The sequence below is a fragment of the Dendrobates tinctorius genome, unplaced genomic scaffold (genome assembly GCF_039654945.1).
Source record: "Dendrobates tinctorius isolate UK_male_01 unplaced genomic scaffold, ASM3965494v1 ptg000032l, whole genome shotgun sequence".
Lineage (NCBI taxonomy): Eukaryota > Metazoa > Chordata > Amphibia > Anura > Dendrobatidae > Dendrobates > Dendrobates tinctorius.
This window is the reverse complement of record NW_027361700.1, coordinates 39578873-39592504: the sequence shown is the minus strand read 5'-3', so window position 1 is coordinate 39592504 and position 13632 is coordinate 39578873. Positions and strand designations below refer to the sequence as shown.

General features: G+C 43.6%; 1 protein-coding gene across 1 annotated transcript; it reads right to left on the bottom strand.

Moving 5' to 3' along the window:
• Positions 1-6537: 6537 nt before the first annotated feature.
• On the bottom strand, positions 6538-9881 carry LOC141086606 (uncharacterized). The gene is made up of 2 exons (XM_073572802.1): positions 8779-9881; positions 6538-7978 (listed from the first exon to the last, which is right to left on the bottom strand). The coding sequence occupies exons 1-2, from the start codon at positions 9023-9025 to the stop codon at positions 7164-7166; spliced, it is 1062 nt and encodes a 353-aa protein (XP_073428903.1). The 5' UTR covers positions 9026-9881; the 3' UTR covers positions 6538-7163.
• Between the last annotated feature and the right edge of the window lie 3751 nt (positions 9882-13632).

The window sequence follows — 13632 nt, the reverse complement described above, 5'->3', positions numbered from 1 at the left end:
AGCAACTTAAGTTCTTCCATGGCCTGCACAAAATAAATCATATGCCCTCCTTTGACCTAGAATAAAATGATGGGGAGGTGCATGGTAAAAATATTTTCATGTAATTTCTTAACACAAAACTTTATGCCTTAAAGGGATAGTCAAACTCTAAAATGTTATAATATATCTGCTAACTTCCAGATTGGTGGGGGTCCAACCTCAGAGACTCCCAATGATCATCTGGAGTGGCAATGCGCATGCTCGACAACCATTCCATTCATTGTCTATGGGAGAAAGCCAAGTATTGCGTTTGGTTTTCGAAAGCCTTTAGCAGAGTTGTTGGCGAAACGCTCATCATTTGTGCATTGGTAGCTGAAATACTATTTTAGTCTATTTTCTATTTATGTGATGCATAGTTTCTAGTGATGGGCGAACCCCTGGATGTTTGGATACCAGAACAGTACCCAAAACCAACCCAGACCCCATTGACATGAATGTGGGGTCTGAACATTTAGTGTTTCAACCCTCAGCTGTCAGTTTTACCACGGCTGGTTATCAAGAATAGAGTGTCCCCATGCTGTTTTTGTAAAAAATTATTTAAATAAGTAATAAAAACTACATGGGGTGCCCCTATTTTTGACAACCAGCCAAGATAAAGCAGACAGCTGGGGGCTGGTATTCTCAGGCTAAAAGGGGCTATATATTTTGCCCCCCCAACCTAAAAAAAGAAGCCCGCAGCCACCCAGAAAAGGCACATCTATTTTATGCTCCAATTTTGATGTTTTGCCCGGCTCTTCCCACTTTCCCTGTTATGGTGGCAAGTGGGGTTCATATTTGTAGGGTTGATGTCACTGCTGTATTGTCCGGTGACATCAAGTCCACTGGTTAGTAATGGTGAGGTATCTATAAAACACCTATTCTAAACTAATCCTATAGTTATATTGTAAATAAACACACAGCAAGTATAAAGTCCTTTATTTGAAATAAACACATTTTTACTTTTTTATTTAAAAATAACAAACACAGTTATACACACCTCATGCCCATTCCATTGAAGCCCTCATCTCCTGCAATAAAGCAAAAATAAAGATCCTCCATATCCTTCTCCTGTCTGAGGTTCTGTGCCACATTATAATCCATGTCTGGTGATGAACAGTTTTCAACCTGGACAGTGCCAAGATGTGACCGTTCAGTCTGAAAATCACTGATGAATGAGTTGCTGCGAGCACAACATCTGTGACTAGCGGTGATATCATCGAGGTTACCATAGGTCACTGAAAATGCGTTCCCAGCTGGGCCAATGAACTCCAGTGGGCAAGTGGGAAGAGCTGGGCAAAGCGCCAGTATTGGCACATCTAATAGATGTGCCTTTTCTTGGAGGCTTCAGGCTGCTATTTTTAGGCTGGGGGGGCCAGTATTGATGACCTCTTACCAGCCTGAGAATACCAGCCCTCAGCTCTCTACTTTTGCTTGGCTGGATGTCAAATACGGGGGGACCCCCACGCCATTTTTTTACTTATTTATTTATAGCTGACAGCTGAGGGTTGCAGCCTTGAGCTGTCAATTTTGCCTGTCTGTTTATCAAAAGTACAGGGGAACTGAAGCCGTTTTTTTAAAAAAAATAGAGCACAGGCGCCGGCTGAAGAATACTCCCATCAGCCGCCGCCTGCTCTCGCTATTATTAGTGGCAGCAGGCATAGGCTGATGGAAGCAGTAGTCTCATCAGCCAACACCAGTGACCGGAGAAAACATTTTACCTCCAATCACAGCTGTGGGCTCACGCTGTCATTAGACAGCGTGGGAACCGTGGCTGTCTGACAGGCAGTAATGATTTTACCGCAGATCAGAAGCAGTGTTTGCCACGCTGTTATGCGCATGACAGACGCCACTTGTTCTCGCTGTTAATAACGGCAGCAGGCGTAGTCTAATGGGAATAGTAGTCGTATCATCTAACGCCTGTAACTGTAGATAAACTTTTTACCTCCGGTCACAGGTGCAGGCTTATGCTTATGCTGTCATCTGACAGCATGTGAGATGCAGCTCTCTGACTGATGGTAATGATCTTACTGCTGATCAGAGCCACCGGTGTTTCTTGTACTGTCATGTAGGTGATAGCGCGAGAAACACCCAGTGTTTAGGGTGCCAAACCCGAACAGTAACATGAACTTCCTGGTGAAGACCATGTTCGAGGTCCATACCCAAACAGTAGGTGTTCGGTACGGACCCCGAATTTTACTGTTCGAGTTCGTCCACCTCTAATAGTCTCCATTCTCTAAGCCTCTCTTCAGCCTCCATACTTTCACTTTAGGCAAGTACAGCTATTTTTATACTGTGTTATAGTAAGGGAGTGAATTGAAACGTCCCCTTTAATGCCACCTTCCCTTTAAGGAGTTCTAATATAAATATATTGTAAATGTTGTACAGATATTATTACGCTCTGGTACTGCTACACTATTGTGTATTTCCGCCGTTCTTGTTGGTATTGCCACATTATATGTGTTACCATGTTGTACATATTGTAATATATTGTGTTGTTTCATGTTCTACATATAAATGCATAGGTTAGGGGAAGCTGGTGCATCCTTTGGATTCAATAGTGGAGGGCACTATTAGTACAGAGTTTCTGGATATGGGTAAGTGTAGTACTGTAGTGGGCCACTAGATCAGGGTATACTAGTGGGTCTTATTAAGTATATCTATAGGAAGTTCACATAGGTTTACTGTAGGAGGAGCTGCTATGGGTTAAGCAAGTGTAGGAGATAGGAACAGTCAGAAGGGCGAGCATGCCTGAAGTGTCCACAAGGGCTTTAAGCCCAGGACGCCATAGCAGCTACGCAATGTTATGAAGAAGAAAAGCACGGGCACAGTCAGATGGTGCTGGATAAGACCGATGCACCCGGGAAATTGCATTTTATGCAGCAGGAACAGGAAGGAATACAAGGTCCAAAAGTCGTGACGGGCACAGAATATTCACCATGTGGCAGATCTTAAATAGGGCTGAAACTTGTAAATCCGGGGCAAAATGGATGAACGGGATCCCCTATGTCCTGAGGTCCTACAGGAGTGATGCTGCGGTACCGCCAAGGGCGCTACTACACCGTAATGTGGACAAAGAAAGCAGGAAAGGGAAAGTGTAGGAGGAATGCTGTGTGGCCTGTAATGTAACTGATGTTCTGGGACAGTCGCAAAGTAAAATCGTTTGGTTGGCTTCTGAACTGGTATCTGTGTCTGTTCTTTCTACCCTGTGCACAGAAGCTGAGTGTGTAGGAACTGTGTCGCACCACAGTGAAATTCCTGATGGTGAACCAGAACCCCGAACAGGTACGCCGGTAGAAGCTAATGATTTTTCTGTAGGAAGAGGCCGGGACACCAAGGCCCTGGTGTCCTCGGCCACGACTACCGTCCTGGCCCCTTCCTACACTATTTGATATGGTTGGCCTTGCTCTCGCTATACTGTATATTTCCAGCCAGAATGCAATTTATTAATGTACCTGCCTGTTACATTATCTTCCACTTTTTTACAGTACTTATGTATTTAATGGATTTCTTTATTTTGCTAATACTTTTCATTTTAGTGTCATGCACATTGTTTATTGGTTTTAGACTTTATAAACAGTCTAATAAACAGGGTCTAATGTGTAATGTGCAGTAGTTGGTGCAACGTATGGGGACCTAGTTATTTTTGAAAAAATATTCACCAAGCCCAATGCAACTTGTATGGCACACCTGTCTGTGTTGTGAGTGTTTCCCATGAGAGCCTGAGCGATGACTGGACTAGACAAGTAACTAGGGACCACAGGGTTAAAACTGGACCAAGGGAAGAGCAGAATAGTCCTCCTGATCCTCCAACACACCCTAAGGAATCAGACACTGAGAGGGAGAAACAGTCCTGAGTTAGACAGACTCCTGCTGTGTCTCACAAGATCACAAGTACAGATCAGGCAGAGAGCTGAAACGGCAGAACTATTGATGATGAGCCATGTGAGGCACCTGGTGTACTGATGTCCAATATTCAAGATGCCTGATTAGGATGACTGAAATGTGTTGTTATTAGTTATCAATGAGGATTTTTTTTTTAAAGGTTCAGTACTTTCAATAAAAGGAGGTTAAACGGCACATATCAACATACATAACATTGAATACCTGAACATAGTGTAAGAAGGTGAGATAGAATTACCTCCTCGCTTCCCTTCCTCTAAATGTCTTCCATCTGTTGTTGTTTACATATGTTAATGTTGATAATGTCTATGATAAATATTTGCGGTACTGCTACATAGTAAGATGTATTATCGCCAACAGTTATGGTTCTGCCACATGTGTAAATGTGTTACCATTCTTTAGAGAACTGTATTATGATGTGTTGTGTTCCTTTGGTGTAATACTGTATATATTATATGTGATGTGTTCTAATGTTCATGTACAGTTTAGGGAAAGTAAAGTGCATCCTTTTGGGACACTAGAGGAGGGCACCTTAGTATATACTTCTTATAGCTAAGGGTGGGTGTGTAGTTCCTTTATGGGCCACTAGATGGGGGCATACTAGTGTGCACTGTAGGTATAGTGTATAGGAAGGTTATAGAGGGATAAGTGTAGGAGGGGCTGCCGGGAGGTAAGACAGAAGTTTCTAGGAAGTTAGGTCAGACAAGGCCTGGGTGCCTGTAGTGTCCACATGGGCTATGGGCCCAGACAGCTTGGCAGCCACGTAACATTAAAACGCTGCAGCCCACGTTATCCACGGCCAATGTGCATTATTGCAGTGGGCCAGAACAGGGAAGGAAAGATGTGGCGACTCTTTGCCTGGGCAGATGCCTTTAGGGCAGGAGTCGGTTGGACTGAGGAGATGAAGGAAGTTGGAGCTTCGATGAGATTGGTACAGATGGGCCGGATGCTTTACCAGAGGCAACCAAACCTGGTGGCTGATGATTTCAAGTCTGGGGCGAAACAGACAGAAGGAATTGTCATCATGGCGAGGTTAGGCCAGGAAGGAACTGGGGAGCAGTCTAGGATGGATCGGTCTGGGCGTCTACTGCACAGAAGCGACATCCAAACAGGGAAAGATGAGGAAACGAGTGAATTCCATGATGTACCAACTGTGGATGTAACGTGTGAACTATTCAGTAAAAAGAATGTTAATGTTATCTTGGACTGTGTCTCCATTGCTGGGGTCACCTGGAAGAGGGACCTTTGTTGCCTGGGAAGTGCCTGGGGGATGCTGAATTTGGAGATGCACACTAAAGAGAGAAAAAAAGTTTTCTGTACGGGAAGGTCTGGACATAGATGTTGCAGTAATGCAGGTCACAACTACAGTCCTGTCCTCCCCTTATAGTAGGATGACATTACAAGAAAAAGGCCACTGTTACCTTCATTGGCGGTCCACCATTCATGGGTATCTAATGTAGGAAGGGAGTGGAGGGGTTCAGTGCTCTGACACCGAACACTGGAGCACCCCCTTATACACAGTTGTTCAGAGGCTGTTGACAAACAGTTTCCAAATAAGGAAAATTACAGAATAATATGCAAGGAACTAATCACGTGTCTACACCTATAATATACTTGCCAACTCTTCTGAAATTTTAAGGCTCCTGGATAAAGGGAACACCTTCTAGACTCCTGAAAGAGCTGTCAAATCAGACAGTCCCACCAAAGCTCCCAGTATTGCTCCTATTTACAGAGCGCTGCATGTACCCTGACAACTTGGTGAGCAGGGGCAAGGTTTTTGGAGGGGCAGCAAATTATTATTATTTATTTATTTAGCACCATTGGTTCCATGGTGCTGTACATCACTTACAGTAAACAAACCAACAATCACAGACTGATACAGAGGGGAGAGAGGACCCTGCCCTTGCGGGCTTACATTCTACAGGATGGTGGGGAAGGAGACAGTAGGTTGGGGGGGTTGCAGCAGCTCCGGTGTTGGTGAGGTGGTAGCTCCACTAGTGGTGAGGAGGCAGCGGGGATCATTGCAGGCTGTAGGCTTTCCTGAAGAGGTGGGTTTTCAGGTTCTGTCTGAAGGATCCGAATGTGATTGATAACCGGACGTGTTGGGGCAAAGAATTCCAGAAGATGGGGGCTATTCGGGAGAAGTCTTGGAGGCGGTTGGGTAAGGAGCAAATAAGTGTGGAGGAGAGAAGGAGGTCTTGGGAGGATCGGAGATTACGTGAGGGAAGCAGGGTGGATAAAAATCTTGATTTTTTAAAAAAAATCAAAAAAATCAGATTTTTTTGATTTAAATCAGATTTTTTTGATTTAAATCATTTGATTTAAATCAGATTTTTTAATCAAGTTGTACACAAGCAAAACTTTGTCTTTTTGCAAATCTAATTGTTTTACACAAATAAAAATATTAAAACAGTTGATTATGAAACCTAATAATTTTTATTTGCACTATTAAACACTCAGAATTGAACTACAGAGAGTAAGTACTTTTTAACAATAGCCTATCTCTAACGTTTGAAGTAAGCAAACATCTTCAGTGAATACATCAGTCCTTTAAGCCTACTGTTTATTTAGGACTTTTAATAGGAAAACCAGTTGTCCTGCTTTAGCAGTTCCTTCCTAAGCGGTTTCGGACTGTTGTGTGCACAAAACCAAATGAAGAAAACAATCTCTCTACTCCTGCGGATGAAGCCGATGCAGTCAGTAGCTGAGTAGCTAGATTTATTATCTTTGCTGGAAGAACAAGTGATTGCGACTTCCACCAGTCCAGTGGTTTTAGTTCATTAACGACGTTATCTGCAAACATGTATTTTTGAAATGGTGCAGATTCACACTTCAATTTCAGCACAGTTGCCACAATGTCATGGTTAGTATTGGCGAGCCACTCCATTGCAGAGTTGATTTCCGCCTCAGATAATTTTTTCCCTCTGTAGATGGGATGCAAGATATTGGCTAAATAGTGTTCTTCTTTTAATGCTTGGTCCTTGCGGTGCTGTATTGCAACCTTTACATTGTTTGAGAGGTTCAAGAGATCTAGAGAACCTACTAAATCTTTCCAAACTTCTGTGGCATCAGCTATGGTTGCAGTATCTTTCTGCATTTTATCCAACGCAATCGATATTGGCTTTAAACTTTCCAAAAGGTCCTCGGCATTTCTCTTCACACCAAGATTTAATACTTTGCTTCGTATATTAGCATCAATTTTATCCTGATGTGTTTCGCAAATGGACAGTAATTTTGACCAGTTGTTAAAACAGTTCCAAGCAGTCAGCCAAGGTATTCCATCTAACATCTTGTGGTAGAACCAACTTCAGTCCTCCCATTTCCTTGTAGGTTGCATGTGCAAAATGATTATTGCGGAAATATTTAACAATTTCTACAACATGTTCCTTGACACCCAAAATATGCAGGTCTTTTGCCAAAAGATGCAACAAATGGGCAGAACAACCGTATGTAATGACATTTGTGTCATCCTGTGCCAGTTCCGCTCGCATTTTTGCCACATTGCTTGCGTTATCAGTAACTAAGCTCCTTACTTTACATCCAAACTGTTCTTGGCATTGGTGAATTGAGTTCTTAGCAATTTCAAGTAAATATTCAGCAGTATGTGAATTTCCAGATGTGTCGATTGTGTCTGTAAGGTAAGTTTCACCATCTTCTGTTGTGACACAAGTGCAAATTATGGGGTCGTTGTGGATGTTGCTCCAACCATCCAAGCTCATGTTAACAACCTTGTCTTTCAAATATTTTGTACAAGCCGCTCTTTCTATGTCGTATACAGCCTGAAGATGTTTTCCTGAGATATCAAATCTACTTGGTGGTTTGTAGCCTGGTCTAATTCCTTCGATCATTTGTACAAACAATGGGTGCTCAACTAGTCGGAAAGAAGAATTGGTTGCAAATATGAATTTAGCAATTAATTCATCAAAATGTTCTTTCTGGCTCGTCGTAGTCTTTAAGATGAATTTTTCTACACTTTGCACGCAAAGTTTTTTTTTGGGCTGCTTTGTTGAAGTTGTACCCAGATATTGATTGTCACGTGCAGCACAAGCCATATTTGACCCTGAAAGCACAGAAATTAAAAATATAAATCGACTGCGTATTTGAAGAAATATAACGAAAATATTGAAACAAACTTTTTGAACAATGTAATGGTCCTCGTCCTATAAGGGCTGTCTCAAAAGTTATGCTACTCAAGTTTTCCGGTGAGGTTGCTGTAATACTGGTAACTAATATCAGAGCCTCAGCAACTGAAAAAAATTATGTCACAAAAGTTTTAAAAATGTTTTTTTTTTAAAATGGTCAATTTGGCAGACTTCAAAAGTGAATTGCAGCCTACAATAAAAAAAAAATAAGCGTATACACACTTTATTTTTACTTAAAGGACATGTGCACCTTTATTTTTTAAGGTGCAGCCAGTCACAGTGTGCACATGTCCTCCCCCCTCAGCTCTCTTACCTCCGATGTCAGCGCTGCGGGGATCCGTGGCTTCATTCTGCCCGTCCGCGAGCGCGCCTCCATTCATTTCAATGGAGCGTGCGGCCCGCTGACGTCACGCCGCTGGATCACTGCGAGTAGGCCGCAACCGGAGGACGGGAGGCGGACGGTCAAAACGAAGCCACGAATCTCAGCGCTGCGGGGATCGGAGGTAAGAGCGTTGCGGGGGGAGGACATGTGCACCTTAAAAAAATAAAGGTGCACATGTCCTTTAGCGTTAATTTTCTGTGAAATATTGCCTTAACATAAATTTAAATTCTATACTCCAGAACTACCAGTGCTAGAAATTTTTCTTTTCATAGACTTTAACCATCCCAGTAAAATGTCTGTTAAAAAAATAGGTTGTAAATTAATTGCCAGACTTACCACTAGTACTAGGCTCCTGGTGCATAAGAAGCTGTGGGGGTTCATTGACATTAGTTGTATCACTATCAACATCTTCATTTCCCTTCTGGTTGCAGTTTTCATAATGTGATTTCAAACGGCAAACAAGTCCTTGGATATCCTTTTGACAGTATTTGCACTTTGCTCTTGCACCTTTCTTTCCAAGATCTGCTGCTGGCATCTCAACAAAATGAACCCAAATAGGGTCTCTCTTACGACCTGCTGCCATGGCAGGCTCACACAGATCACTTATGAAGTTTGATTGTTACTACAGCCTGAGCCAAGCACTGCTGATGTTACTACAGCCTGAGCCAAGTACTGCTGACTATCCAACAAGTTTGGGCATGTCAACTGAATGCAGGGAAAAAGAAACTAAACCAAAACTGAAACCAAGCTAGAAGTGTGGAATTAAAGGGGCAGTATGAACAAAATGTGGAGGCTATTAATAGTTTATACAATTAAGACATGCTGCTTTTAAACACCTACCTATTGCCATATAGTAAAACAAAAAAGATTTTTACTTACTTTGGGGTCCCCCCCTCACCCTGGCGTTAGATCGTTGCCCCTAGTTTCGTCCGTGTAACTATGGGCGCACATGCACACTGCTCTCACTTCTCATTTTAATCGTGATTTATATTAAAAAAAAACCTTTTGATTTAAATCAGTGATTTAAATCATGATTAAAATCATGATTTAAATCGATCCGATTTAAATAGAAAAAAATCTTTTGATTTAAATCGTGATTTAAATCATGATTTAAATCGGCGTGATTTAAATCAATCCACCCTGGAGGGAAGATATCGGGAGATTAGTTTAGAGACATATGGAGGAGACAGGTTATAGATGGCCTTGTAGGTCAGTATTAGTAATTTGAATTGGATATGTTGAGGGAGTGGGAGCAAGTGAAGAGACTTGCAGATGGGAGAAGCGGAGGAGTAGCGAGGAGAGAGATGAATTAGTCAGGCAGCAGAGTTAAGGATGGACTGGAGAGGTGCGAAGGTGTTAGCAGGGAGGCCACAGAAAAGGATGTTGCAGTAGTCGAGACGGGAGATGATGAGGGCAGGGAATGTAGATAGAGGACTGAGACTGTGAAAAGTGGGAAAGACTACCTCTCCAAATTTTTGTTTGTAAATTTTACATTCTGGGTGCTGACCTTCTAAACTTGGTTAGCATGATAAAAGAACGGTAGTAAAGCAAGAGTTGCCATCATGCATAGTGCCTTCCAGCAGTGCCGCACTGCCCTCATAGCAACTGATATGCCATACTGATCTCCTCCTCATACAGTATTTCTTCACCATCTATGGAAAGATTACAGCCAGAAATGTAAAATCTCACATATACAAATTAGAGGAGTAATTGCTTGTATCTCCAGGGTACCATGTCTTAGGTACATGTGCTAAAAACTGCATTGTGGTCGAACATTAAATAAACCAATCAATCAATAACTATTGAACTTAATAAGAACTTAATGAACATCCCATAATTTCCGTGCTGCTGATGTTGCATTGCCATAGGCTCATTGCCACATAGAGCTCTGACAATATCTCGGAAATATAAAAAGACATGTTTAAAAGGTATTAGGAGTAATATCTATATGGCTTTGTGTGTTCACAGTAAACATAGATAATGATACTCAAGACAAGAATATAGACTAGATACATACTGTATGTTCTTGTGGACGAAAGCAATATCAGGACGGAAACATAGACAGCGGCTTTCAAATCCATTTCTCCCAAATGGTAAATAAAGGGATTACAGTCAGTAGGCAGATGAGGCCCTTTATCTGTGGACAAGCTGATAGCAGCAATTGCAGAAACCTTTTAATGTAGTCGAGAAAGGCAAAATACACAGATACTATTATCTATTTGTACTGTTTTATATTTAGGCAGGTGAACCATATGGTTCAGGCTGCATCTGACCACGGATGGTAAAGGACGTGGTATTGGCTGCAGGCATTTAACGGCCTGTTTACACAAACTGACCTCACTTCCGGCCACAAACATTGATTGGTTATACAATCATGTATCGGCAGCACATCTCCTTTTTACAAAGAACATAGAGCTGCCGAGAACAACTATTGTTAAGAAAACTTAAAAATCATCTCACCCCACAAACTGTAGTTTTGCCAGGTGATTACGTCCTGGTTAGACAGGCCAATAATTGGGAAATGAGGGTTCCGAGCAATGCTCATTCATGACTATCACCCATTATATATGTTCTTTCAGGTTCAGCATCACTTGTTCTAATGTTAAGAGACAAGGCAAGACCTAGATCCTAGATGTACTAATTTTAATAAATACCTCTCCACCGATCAACTGTTTGCAGTTCTTGAATGTACACAGTGTGCAGAACCAGAACAACATGGCTCAGAAGGCTGTTTAGTCCCTGTTCTCAGGTACTTCAGTTTAGCACCTGTTCCCTATGGGTTGCCCTCCCAAGGCTGTGGGGTACTCGGTACCGGGCCGGTCCTTCAGAGGGGAATGTCACAGCAGCGGCGACCCGGTCCGTGGCCCTGGGCGCCCATGTAAAAGGGGTCAAGTTGGGAATAAAGTTTATAAGTGATTCGTGACGCCACCTGTGGTGTTCGGCAAGGGAGGTGTTAAGCCAACGCTGCAAGCAGATCCTCTGGGACAGATGGTGTAGTGCAGCAATGATGTTGCAGCCCTCCACAGGTAGGGCTGTTGGTCCCAGGGCAGTGTAGTGGAATATTTAGGAAGAGGGTGCAGTGTTTGGCACAGAGATGTAGCAGTGCTGAGGATGTTGCAGGAAGGAGGCAAGGACACAACAGGGTGCAGTTTCTTTACCTTTACTTGGCAAACGCAGTCCAGGGTCCTGATTACAGATGGCACAGGAGCAGGCTAGCCTGGAAGCAACTCAGGGATCTCTCTATCAGATGGGTTGTGTAATCTCCTTCCTAGCGCTGGCTTGAGGTACATCCAGTACTGTGTTACACTGAAGTTCCTCTTTCTTATCTTCTCTTAGAACTACCTCGTATGGCAGACAGCTGTAGGCCTCTATCTCTCTTGGCTCACCCGTCGCTGTTGTGCCTCCGAGTCTTAGGCCTGTTTCACACATCAGTTTTTTTGTGTCAGTTAAAATCCGCCAAAATGGCGGAAAGCGGATCCGTTGCTAACTGAAGTGAACGGATGCCACCGGACCGTTTTTTTTGACGGATCCGCCGAATGAAGAATTTTAAAGGAACCGCTGCCCGGGGAAAAAAAGAGAGAGAGAGAGAATGAATTTTTTCTGTCCGCCAGAAATGATTTCAGGGTTAAATTTCCTCCTGACTTCATTCCTCCGGGCATGCGCACTATAAAAATGCAGATCATGCAGGACAAAAAACGTTGCATGGTCCGTCCAGGCATCTCGGCGGATGCAACAAAATTGACGGATCCGCAAAAAAATGGTAATGCCGGTAATGCAAATCAATGGGGAAAAAAACGGATCGGCCAAAAAAAATGGCGGATCCGTTTTTTTGCAAAAACGGCGGATTTTGACTGATGGTCAAAAACGGAAGTGTGAAACAGGCCTAAGTTGGGAATAGAGCATTTACAGCTTCCTATTCCTCTGGTTTCTGTTGCAGGACCTTCAGTATCCATACAACCATGGAGACCAGGCTCCAGATCATGCACTATTACTGCTCTCTATCCTCAGCTCAACCTCCAGCTTCTCTTTGCCCTCCTCACACTAACTCCTCATTTCCCTTCCTGGCCCTCAGAGGGCACTCCTCCCCCAATTCTGGTTCAGAGCTCCCTCTGCTGGCCTGGAGTGGGAACTGTGTTGCATGATATGGTTAACTGTTAGAGAGACCCTTCATTGCCTCCAAGCCTGACATCACCCTCCCTGGAGGAAGGCAATGCCACTGTGGCGACCATACTCCTGGGGGCACCACACCTACATTAGGATCTGCAGAAGCAGATCAAGACGGACAACCAAAGAATCTAAGAGCAATGGTGTTTCGGCTGTATACACTGCATACATCAAGCCACGAGGATTCTGAGTGTAGTATCCTCACAATCAGTTCTTTATGACCTATCGATGGGATAGGTGGAGCGCCCTCACTCGCCAGGGCCGTGGGGTACTCGGTACCGGGCCGGTTGATCTTCTCAGCGGGAGTTGTCACGGCAGCAGTGACCCGGTCCGAGACCCTGGGGCTCCATTGCAAAAGGGGTTGTTTCAGTGTGCTTATGGTGGTGAAAGTTTATAAGTGATTCGTGACGCCACCTGTGGTGTTCGGCAAATGTTAAGCAGACACTGCAGACAGTTCCTCTGGGACAGATGGTGTAGTACAGCAATGATGTTATAGCCCTCCACAGGCAGGGCTGTAGTCCCAGGGCAGTGTAGGTGAAGTGACACTTAGATGGTGTAGTGTCAGGCGTAGGAGGGATGTAGTGGTGTTGGGCAGGCTGGCACAGGAATAAGTGGAGGACACCTGGGCATGTAGTTCCAAAGCTTTACTCACAGTCTATTGTGGTACAGGTGCCCGCATCCGTGTCCTCCGGGTCAGGAGCTCAGCCAACGTCCAGGCAAGATGAAGTACTCCTTTCCAACACTCCGCCAACATATGTGCCTTTTCTGAACGTCTCCCTCTTAGCGCCTTTGAGTGAAGTACTCACAGTAATGAGTTACACTGGAGTTCCTCCTGTCAGATATTCCTATGAACTCTACTTGTACGGCAGACAGCTGTAGTCTACTTCAGGGACTCCTTCTACCTAGTCCTGGCTCACTATAGATGCTGTTGTGCCCCCAAGTCTTGTGTGGGAATAAAGTGGTCACTACTTCTATTCCTCTGGTGTCTGCTGCAGGACCGTTAGTATCCATACAACCTCGGGGACC